At 41.6% G+C, this 12,046-nt stretch overlaps 1 protein-coding gene across 1 annotated transcript in view; it reads right to left on the bottom strand.

Moving 5' to 3' along the window:
• Positions 1-12,046, bottom strand: part of lcor (ligand dependent nuclear receptor corepressor) — a gene marked incomplete at both ends in the record, with an annotated part of 68,020 nt that overhangs the window by 26,305 nt on the left and 29,669 nt on the right. The window contains one exon of the mRNA XM_083909258.1: positions 1,143-1,208. Within this exon, the coding sequence (XP_083765384.1) occupies positions 1,143-1,208 (66 nt within the window). The remainder of the gene's footprint in view (positions 1-1,142; positions 1,209-12,046) is intronic.

The following is a 12,046-nucleotide window of genomic DNA, read 5'->3' as shown; positions in this document are numbered from 1 at the left end:
AAACACTGATCTGACTTTCATTTCAGATAATATCTGTTTTATTTAGGCTTAATTGAAGGACATTTATATGTGTTAGAAACAATGAAACGGACCATAAATATGGTTAAAATTCTGCTATAACACTTATCATTTTAATCTATTTATTTTTTATCAATAAATAATATATATATAAATATATATATATATATTTAAGTGGGAAATAAACTGTCCCTTTTTCTTGGCTGAAAACATTTAAACTAAAACAAACATAGAGAGAGTCGTGGAATTTGTCGTGGAAAAGAGAAAAGAAGCAGAGATGTGCTTTTGTTATCTTACATCTATTTAGGTCAACACAAACACACACACACGCACACACACACAAACACACACACACACACAAATAAAATCAGCGCTCTGAAAGGAAACACTGATTTATTTCATTTTTGAATGAATTCATCGTGTGAATTCTGCACTTTTGTGGAATCTTGCGATTGAACATTTTTACTTTTCCCAAATTCACTTCCTCATCATGTCCCTACTGGGCCTCCATAGAAACACTCCAGTGTCTTTAATTCAGGTTCCTGTAGCAGCAGCTCACTCTTCTGATTGACTCCTGTTTGACTATTGTTAAATAAGATATTGTTAAATAATAATAAGATAAGGTGATTTTTGTTCTTATTCAGACGTCAGTGTGAACACAGCGTCAGTGTCACAGTCACAGGTGAAGACATGATTCATCCTGTCACAGCGTCTTTGTGTGTTTGACGTCCAGGTGACGCTGAAGACGGTCGTTTTAGACGCCGTAAACTTATCTCGCAGAGGTTTGAATCTATTTAGATTCAGTCTTTAAAATCTCAAACTCTTCACCGTGGACGTTGGACCGGAGCTTAATCTGACGCCGTGAGACGCGAAGAACGAAATATACGATTTTTTACAACGGTGAGTGTGTTTGTTGTTAATCTGTGAGGATCAGCTGTGACGTCATCACGACCTTCACCTTTGTTAAAACACACGATAGCAGAGCAACTGGTTTGTGTTGGTCACGCTGCTTTGACCGTGAATGAGCTCCGAGCAGCTGCAGTCACTCAATGTGACTATATATGTGTATATATTTATGTGTGTGTGTGTGTGTGTGTGTGTGTGTTATCTTAGTGCATATTTACCTTGGAATACTGTGATATCTTTGACTAGTCCTGGCCCAAACAAACCTTCCAAGATGCTTTCAAAGCCTGTGGAGAAACAGAGAACATGTTCTTATTAACACACTGTGACGCTGTGTTTAAGACCACAACACATGTGACCATAGGGAGGAAATATATGACATGAAATATATATGTAGAAAAAACTAAAAAAAAATATAATTACATGGTTATATTTGTCAAAATAACACATTCAGAGCAGAATATAATTTGAAAGGACGTCTGAATCTTTAGTTTATATCTTCATGAGCACGAGGAACATAAATGAAAAAGCTTCCCCTCCCCCGTGGGGAAGATTTAACTGATGCACACACTCCATTGTTTTCATCCAGCAGCCACACACACACACACACACACACAAAAGACAACATGTATATAACATATATACATTTATACATATATATACACACATATATACAGACATGTCTACACAAAGCAGGTCGAACACTTTTTAAAACCTCATGATTTAAAAAGTGACGATAAAAATTAACCGGTGTCTCACACACACACACACACACAGACAGACAAGAGAACATATATATACCATATGTATACATTGTTATATATACAGTAAATATACAGTATATACAGATATGTCTGCACAAAGCAGGTCGAACACTTTTTAAAACCTCATGTTGGTACAATAACAAAAATGAACCGGCGCGCACACGCACGCACACACACACACACACACACACACACACACACACACACACACACACACACACACACACACACACATGGTGCATACATTCAGACAATGGCATGGATGGAAGCTCATTATTTAAACACAAACATTCAGTGTGTGTGTGTGTGTGTGTGTTAGCACAAGCGCCACTGCGACACACACACACACACACACACAGATATAATAGACAAGGCCAAAGCTAATGCACAGGCTTTTTGGACAAACAAGAAACAAACGCACAGAAAAACCAACAAAGACGAGCCTGAGCGAGCAATTATAATGTACACACACGCACACACACACACACACACACACACACACACACACACACACACACACACACACACACACACCAGACACATCAGACACACACACACACACACACACACTCTCATCTTCCTCCTCTGATCTTAAAGCACTGCGACTCTTTACCTAATACCAGAGCTAATGTCACTCAGTTTTTATTAACTGTAAATATCCCTCGTTCTCGCTGTTGCTTAGCAACGGCATACAGAGAAACATAAATACATATCGCACTTTTCAACCTGGACTCCACCCCCCCCCCCCATCCCCCCCCCCCTCACACACACACACACACACACCCCACCCCCTCATCCTATATTAAATGGAAATGAAGGCAGACAGAAACAGAGACAAAGACACACGAGCACACACACACCTACAGTATGTCAGCCAATCTGCATGTGTGTGTGTCTGTGTGTGTGTTAACAGAACACACACAGACACACACACAGACACACACACACACACACACACACAGCTCCTTCAGGTGTTTCCAGGGTCAATGTCTGTGTGTTTTCAACAGAAACAAATCACTTTCTTATAGAATGATTACAGTTGACCTCTCCACAGCCTCCGACACACACTGACACACACCGACACACACCGACACACTCGCTACACAACCGTCCACTTCTAAAGACTCTGACGTTCTTTGACCTTCAGTCGTCCAACTCTGAACAGTCTGACCGAGACACGACGATCGATTCATTGAGAAAATCGTCCGTGGAAATGTAGATCCTGGAGCGACGGAACGCTGCAGCAACAGCAAGGAAATAAACGTCTAACAATAAACAGGACAGATGACATGTTAATGTGTGTTAATGTGTGAATATTGTAGAAGTGAAACGATTCAACGATGAATCTATTATTAATCGATTACTAAATTAATCGCCAACTATTTTGATAATCGATAAGCGTTTTGAAGCTTTTTTCATGATTAAAACCAGATTTCTGATTGTTTCAGCTTCTTAGATGTGAATATTGTCTTTGTTTCTTTGCTCCAAATAAACAAAGAAATTATTAAAAACAAGACTTTCGAGAACATCATCATTTCCTGGTTTGACAAACACTGATCAACGACATTTTATGGACCAAATGATTCATCAATGAATCGAGAAAATAATCGACAGATTAATTGATTTCGAAAATAATTGTTAGTTGCAGCTCTAATGTGTCATTTATGAGATGACTTTGTCTTTGCTGCTCAGTGAAAGAGTTTTCCTCATCCTGCGTACTGCAGCTTTAAGGTTCACGTGGGTTTGCATTTATATTTGAGTTCATTTAGTTGATTTGTGAAGGTTTAGGGTTAGCGCTGTGCAATAGCTTAACACTTGACACGTTTCCATGACGACTGACTGGAAAAAGACGCGCGTGACGTCACGTTTACGTGCCGCGACACCGGAGTCCAGGCACCGTTTACCAGTTAGCTCCGTTAGCTGCATTAGCTCCTTTTAGCTCCGTTAACGTTAGCCTACAGTGGAACTGGAGCGGTCTGTTTATTAAAGGAAAAGAGCAGCTCTAACAAATGTGTACTGTGTATGTGTGTGTCTGTTTTTAAAGGTTAGAGTTACTTTAGAGACTAATTTTTTTACGTAAACATGACGTCACGCGCGTCTTTTTCCGGTCAGTCGTCGTGGAGACGCGCCGTGCGTAAACGCTGATGCCGTTAAACGCCGTTGACGCGTTAAAGAGCTCGAGTGCGTGGTCACGTATACGACGGTGGACGAGCGGGAGCTCGAGGCGTCTTTTAAACTGGAAGGTCGAGGGTTTGATTCCGGGCGCTGTGTGCTCGTGAGTTTGAATGGGTATGAGAGGCTAAAGGATGCTAGGAACAAATGAAAGTGTGTCATCCTACACATTCTAGCACACACACACACACACACACACACACTTTGTAAAACAAGGCCATGCAGAAAAACAAGGACGTTCTGTGTATATTTTAGATTTTTGTTGTGCCCTGAGGTGAATCATCTACATGTGAGGAACTAAATCATAGTCGTGAACATTGTTAAAGGGCAAGTGAAGAACATGCACTTTTTTTAAAATAACCTCACATTTTAAACCTTTAACAAGTGGACAAAAGTGGAACAAATAACAGATTTAAATCAGCTAAAGCTAAACGTATCAAGCTTTTTTGACAGGCGGCAACAAACCCCCACCTTTATCACCCACTGTCCTCGCTTCACAAATCACTATAGTATGGTATATGGTGGAACACACACACACACACACACACACACACAGTGAAACCTGCACACACACACACACACATTCATGTGGCCTACAAAGACAAAGACAGCTTTGATAACAAGAAGGAAAAAGAAGCTGGTGAAGCTTCAAAGAATTTTCAAAAGCTTCAATTCTTTCTCCTGACGTCCGGATTCATGTGTTCATATAGAAACACAAGGGGGGGGGGGTAATTAGGTGTGTGTGTGTGTGTGTGTGTGTGTGTGTGTGTGTGTGTGTGTGTGTGTGTGTGTGTGTGTGTGTGTGTGTGTGTGTGTGTGTGGTGTAAGAATTCATCACTGAGCGTTAAACATAAACAGATTTTCACTCTTAAATCTTTGCATCTTTTGCAGGTGGATGTGTGTGTTCAGAGAGGAGAGGTAATATTTAAAAATGACTCTAATGACCTTTGACCTTTCACCCTCTCACTGTGAACCTCATGTAACAGAGAACGCAGTAGAAAAATGACAATTTCACACTTATTTTACAGTGTCGGGGGGAATCGATTCACAAAAGAATCACAAATCTAATCGTCCACAATTCTGAATCGATTCATGAACTTCAAAAATCATTTTATTTTTGTAACTTCTGGGAGAAAAAGTTATTGCAAGTTATTTTTGTTGTACAGTAAGTAAGTTTTTATTTGTGTTTTGAATGAATAAATGTTAACTTTTGTCTTAAGTTTGCCTTTGTGTGATCACATTATCACATTATCTTATACAAACTCTATTGTTTTGATGCCATCATTTGCCTTAACACTATGCATCGCATCAATTTTTGAATCGAGATTCAATTTTGAATGGAATCGTGAACTACACAAAGAATCACATCTCTATTATTTTACACTCTTGTTTCATGTTACAGCTGCGTGAGTAGAGCTCCTCCTCCGTCTCTTACTGAGTGCTTTCCTGGTGATACAATTGGACGAGAGAGAGGTCGAGGATGTGACTGGCTGAATGAGACCATGATGATGATGATGATGATGATGATGATGGTGTTAAAGTCTCTGAAGCCACAGGCAAAAAGAAGAAGAAGAAGAAGAGTGAAAGCTGCAGAAATGTAGGTCAGTGAGTGAAGAGAGAGAGAGAGAGAGGTTTACTGTACAGTGTTACAGTGAGGCATCTGGGATTCTCTTGCTGTGTTACGCAAAAATGTGCATCACACACACACACACACACACACACACACACACACACACACTGCCCCAGTCTCTGAAACCACCATTGTGTCACTTCGTTTCACTTCACAGAGTCCAGCAGCAGAGCTCAGAGCAACGTGACATAAACTTAAGACACTCACACACACGCACACACATGCACACACACACATGCACGCACATGCACACACACATGCATGCACGCACACACACAAATACTTGCATGAAGCGAATCACAAGACATGGAGCTAATCCACATGTGTCAGAGAGGACAAACAACACAAAGTGTGACACTGCTGTGCAAACACATGAATGAATGAGGCTGAAAACATGATTTAAATAATAAAGTTAGATTATTATGTAAACATGTGCAGACACACACACACACACACACACACACACACACACACACCTGACAAATGAAGCCTGCTTGCTTTAAATATACATTAATGTGGAGAATGAACAGAGGTGATTATTGTGAGTGACGACAGAGGACGAGGAAGAGGACGAGGCTGTGACTGACGCTGATGATGGACTCACAGCGATGTGACACGTGTCATAAGCAAACGTCAGTCTGTCCAACTTTAGCCCGAGGACAAACGCAGTTATGTAGAGGACGAGAGGACAGAAGTGCAGTCATTAGGAGAGAGGACATGATATTCTGATGTTTTCACTGTCTGTCAACACCACACTGAGGATGCTTTATTCTGGGTTATTACACTGACAGCAAATCATCCAATAATCAAATAACAGGGTAAAAAAATAAATAAAGGTTGTTTTACTTTGTGTTGATTCAGTTTTTTTTGTGTGTCTTGAAATGAACAAAACAACACATTGTCAGTTATGATTTTAAAACACTATTATGGACCCATCGTTTCATTATCATTATTGCAATATCATTTTCTAATCAATTATTCTGTATTAATATAAATAAACGCTCAATATATATTGTATATTTTAGTTTAGTTTATTTAAAAATGTAAAGCCACTCTTAGATCTTATGATAATAACCTGATCACAAATCCCTGTCATTTTTCTTCTCTAAACTTACCCTAGCACGCAAGCCTTTTTTTATATTTTATCAATATAAAAAAGTTCAACATATATGATATTATTTTATTTTATTTTAAATAATGTGTTTATTTAAAAATGTAAACGTCTTCTCTAAACTTGACTCCAGTGTCACAGTGATCACTTCCATTCCTGACTAACACAAACAGCCTTTTATTCCTCATACTCTGGACCATGTTCAGTCAGATCTGACTTCACATGGTCTGGTCCATCATGGATTCAGTGGATACAGACCACTGCAGACCCTGATACAGTCTGAGGAGCCACTGCAGACCCTGATACAGTCTGAGGAGCCACTGCAGACCCTGATACAGTCTGAGGAGCCACTGCAGACCCTGATACAGTCTGAGGAGCCACTGCAGACCCTGATACAGTCTGAGGAGCCACTGCAGATCCTGAACACATCTGAGTTAAACTCATCTTTGGGGGTTTGTCGCTGCAGCTCGGCTCAGTGTGGACACGACAACAGGGAAATGTGACAAACACAACATGGGGAACGGCAGGAGGAAAATCCTCGCTTTGCTTTACTTTGTGTGTCGAGAGCAACAGAGCTGATCAAAAATTCATCCATAACACACACACACACAGACTCACACACACGTTTAAATGTTTAAAAACAGCTCCTCTCATTTCCAGTGTCGTTGATAAAGGAACTGAACACAGATCAGAGAATCAATCAGAGCAGCAGTGAAGGACTAACTTGGCTTTTGACTTCCTCCTTGTGACCACTGGACCTGAGCTATATTTAGCCCCAGCATCAGCATTAATAATTTAGCATGACCAAAGCCTTTAGAACGGGGCCCCTTCACTCGGCCCCCATCAAATCAATAGCTCATTAACTCTAACAGGGCTCTGCTGGGCTTAAAGCCATAGTTGGGATTTTTTAAAGTGTGTTTGTGTGAGATATCGACAGAAGAGTCGACTGCACCGTCAACGCTGCTGAAAACATGGCTGAAAACTGTGAGACATATTATTATTATTATTATTATTATTATTATTAATATGTGGACACAGCATTAACAAGATCCCCTCGTACATTTAGACGTAAACAAAGGCCAAAACTGTGAGACAGACAGTCGTCTATTCTCCAGGTCTGAGGTTTGATCTCTGCCTCCTCACTAAAGACTGACAGTTACCACAAAACAAAACACATTCCACCTATTGATTAAAATGTGTTTTTTGTTGTTGTTTTGGTCTAAAATGGCCGCCGGCCTGACAAAAACAGTTAATAATACAGCTTCAAAAACACTTTGATCTCAGTGACCTTTGCTCTGCAGACACAGATTCTGCTTCATCCTGCAGACGGAGGACGACGTGAGGATGTCACGCACACACACACACACACACATAATATCACATGACCATCAGCAGAAGACAAATCCATTCTGTCCTCTTGTGCTACATGTAATACGAACATGTTTTTAACTTGTCTTTATATTTAGAAATCACACATTTGTTCTGACACATCGACGAAACTGCAGGAAACAAAATGAACATCAAGATATTTGACGTCAGTCTGTTGTTTAACGGACAAAATCAAGATTTTCCTTGTGGACGCAGCAGTCTGTCCTCATAACAGCCTTAAAACACAACGATTAGAGCAAAAACACAAAGAACTGCAAACAAGAAAGTAAAATGAGCCTCGTTTCTGGGTAAATGTGTCAAATTTTTTTTGCGTAAAAAGAAAATAAATATCTTGCGTTTTGCAAGTTTTGCGTCAGAAAAATGATCTAATTTTAACTTTGGTGTCAAACTCACACACTCTGAGGTTTGCAGAAAATAAAACAGCAACATTTGTTCTAATAGATTTAAACATGTGAATAAAAAGTGATTCACAAACATCACAGAATCTCTTCTTCTGCAGGAAAACACACTTCAGTGGAACTGTTGAGCTTTGAGTGTGTGTGTGTGTGTGGGGGTGTGTGTTTGTGTGTGTGTGAGCGTGTGTGTGAGCGTGTCTGTGAGAACAAACACAAATACAAAAGCTTGTTTACTAAAAGTCACCATCACCACCTCTGGTATAATGTGTGCACATGCATGTGCTGTGTATGTATATGTGTGTGTGTGTGTGTGTGTGTGTGCACATGCATGTGTGTGTGTGTGTGTGGGTGTGTGTCCTGGGGAATGAGGAGGGAAATGAATAAAGCAAATATTTGCATGATTGGCCAAAGGCGTGGTGGTGAGAGTCAAACGCACACACACACACATGAAAACACACACACACACACACACATGAAAACACACAGCCTAAACGCGTTGTGTCGATTCAATCTGACGGCTTCTCGACAAACCAAATCCCTAATCTCATCTCATCTCTGGTTCTCTGAAGTATCCGGTGATGAGCTCAAAGGAGGCTGATGTGCTGGCAGCTATTTCTGTGACTAACACACACACACACACACACACACACACGCTTGTTAACACACTGTAAAAGCAATCAGAGCTGGGTGTAGTCTTGTAGGAAGGTGACTCAGCCCATGGATCCAGTCACACTTAAACATTTGAACACGGTCACGGCTCAAAAAGACAAAGAGAGGAGAGAGAGGAAGTGTGTCGGCCTCTCTGATTGGTCCATGAATCAACCCTAACATCACTCTGAGCTACTCTACACACCACGATTTATTTTGACAAATGCAAACGACTGGTCCAGACACATTTAGGCTCAGGCTCAGACTCAGGCTTAGGCTCAGATGCTTGGGCTCAGACACTCAGGCTCAGGCTCAGGCTCAAACTCAGGCTCAAACACTTGGGTTCAGACAGGCTCAAACTCAGGCTCAGGATCAAACTCAGGCTCAAACTCAGGCTCAGGCTCAGGCTCAGACTCAGACTCAGACTCAGGCTCAGACTCAGGCTCAAACTCAGGCTCAGGCTCAGACTTGGGCTCAGACAGGCTCAAACTCAGGCTCAGGCTCAGGCTCAGGCTCAGGCTCAGGCTCAAACTCAAACTCGAACTCAAACTCAAACTCAGGGTCAGACATTCTGGCTCAGACACTCAGGCTTAGGCTCAAACTCAGGCTCAAACTCAGACACTCGGGCTCAGGCTGAGACTTGGGCTCAGACAGGCTCAAACTCAGGCTCAAACTCAGGCTCAGACACTCAGGCCTAGGCTCAAACTCAGACACTCAGACACTCAGACACTCAGACACTCAGGCTCAGGCTCAGGCTCAGGCTCAGGCTCAGGCTCAGGCTCAGGCTCAGGCTCAGGCTCAGGCTCAAACTCAAACTCAAACTCAGGCTCAGACACTCAGACTCAGGCTCAAACTTAGGCTCAAACTCTGGCTCAGGCTCAAACTCTGGCTCAGGCTCAAACTCTGGCTCAAACTCAAACTCAGGCTCAAACTCAGGCTCAAACTCAGGCTCAAACTCAGGGCGTGGCGTTGCCCTCTTTCACTTTGCTCATTTCTGCAGATGTCAAAAGCAGAAGGAGAAGAAAAGGAGAATCAGAGCAATTACTGTTGTAATGATCTCATTATTCCATTAGACGATGGAGAGCAGGAAGAAGGAGGATGATGATGATGATGATGATGCCTGAGCTTCCTTCCCTCGCTGACCTGCTGTCGTTAGCCGTCGTTAGCCGCGGTTCCGCTAACGACACCTGGACGTTTGTCAAAGTGGAACCTTCCTGCTCAGACCACACACTCTGGATCACGTCCTCATCCACAAACACAAACATTGCTTCACTCTCTTTTCATTCGCTCTAAAGCAGGAAAACACACGGGGAAATTAACGAGCTAACGGGAAACAGATTAAAGAGGATTTAAGGAGAGACAGGGGAGTTAGTGTAAATGTGAGGAGGAGCAGAGATGATTAGCAGGGTGAAAAATGGCAGCGCTAATTGGCCCATTCTTTTATTTTCTGCCAGTTAAACTGCTGAAGTGATAAAGAGCAGAGAGGTAAACTGAGCCAAGTCTGAACTGACTCAAGTGTCGTCGTTTAATCTCATTTAATCTCATTTAAATACTGACAATTATGTTTCCCAAACGTCAAAACTGTAATATGGAGAAAATGATGTTTGAATGAATAAAAAAACAACTTAATAAGTGATTTAAAGCATTTGAAACTGTGTTTTCTGACTGTGGCTCCATCACATTCACATGTTTAACGTGTTTCAGATCCTCAAAATAACTGAAACAGAAAAAGCTGATTTACTAAAGGAAAAAAGAATAAAAAGGCCTGATAGAATTATGTGAGGAAAAGCCCAAAATGTGATTATGTTTTGCACAAACACAGCAGTGAACACAGATCACTGTGATCATTTAAAGATAAAGAGAGTGGAACAAATGATTCGTACTGAAAGATTCCTGCTGCAGAGAGAAGAGAACTGTGATCGCTGAGAGGCTCAAAGCTCAAGGTTCTGAAGGTTTGACTTTTGTGTTTAGAGCATTATCTCACCAGTGTGTGTGTGTGTGTGTGTGTGTGTGTGTGTGTGTGTGTGTGCAAACATATGTGCATCAGCACTTCTAAACCATCTGCTTCACTTTCTCTTCATTAACTTCATCTTCTACCTGCCAAACCAAACATATTTCAGTTTTTCACACATTCACTCGGTCCAATTCTTCTTCTTCTTCTTTTCTCTATTTTTAAAACGCTCGACACACGAGACAAACACTAAGTTTACTTTGCTGCCATTTCCATCGTCATTCAGGTTTCACCGTCTGTCTTCATTAAGGCCACGTTAAACTTCTCTGACTGCGTAACCACGGAGACGCCTCCAGACTTCATAGTCGTGGAGACGGATACTCACCGCAATTTCCCGCCCGATCAGTAGGGGTCGCTACGCAAGGTTGTTGTGCTTACAGTGATAGAGAAAGACTGTTGTTGTTGTTCAGGGTCTCTGCAGGTTTCACAAGTCAAATTTAAGACTTTTTAAGACTTTTTTAAGACCATAATGAAGACAATTTAAGACCCATTTCAAATCCATACTGGCAAAAGACATTTTGGAGCCACAAATTGTTGAACTTCCAATTCGGCTTAGCTGTGGGCTTTCATTAAGTTTTCTCCGCTGCTTTGCTAAGCTGTAACACCGCGGTGCGCGCATAGCACCCTAGCTAGTGGTGCTGGATAAATTGTCACCGGGGAACACAGGTGGACTACCTGTGTTGGGACAAATTAGTTAGACCATTAGTTCTGTGTTGTAGTTCTGTTATCACATCCTCAAAAATATACCCGGATACCCTGGTTGTTGTTGCAGCTGAATAACATTGAAACAGGTGTCGTTTCTCACTTTTCTGTGTCACAGAACGCAGTTTTAGGATCATTTGAGGCGAGAAATTAGCCATGTAGAGTATAAACATAAACAGAGCAGCGTTATCTCGGTCCTCTGTCCTGAGGACCAATCACAGCCCTCGTCGTCTCCGTTGTCCCTTGACGGACACTTAAAAAATATTTAGTGCAGCCGGAGGCGACGCAGAGGCTCTCGGTCGA

Source organism: Microchirus variegatus (assembly GCF_963457635.1).
Source record: "Microchirus variegatus genome assembly, chromosome: 23".
In the NCBI taxonomy this organism is placed as follows: domain Eukaryota; kingdom Metazoa; phylum Chordata; class Actinopteri; order Pleuronectiformes; family Soleidae; genus Microchirus; species Microchirus variegatus.
The sequence above is the reverse complement of the archived record's forward strand: the minus strand, read 5'-3'. Positions and strand labels throughout refer to the sequence as shown.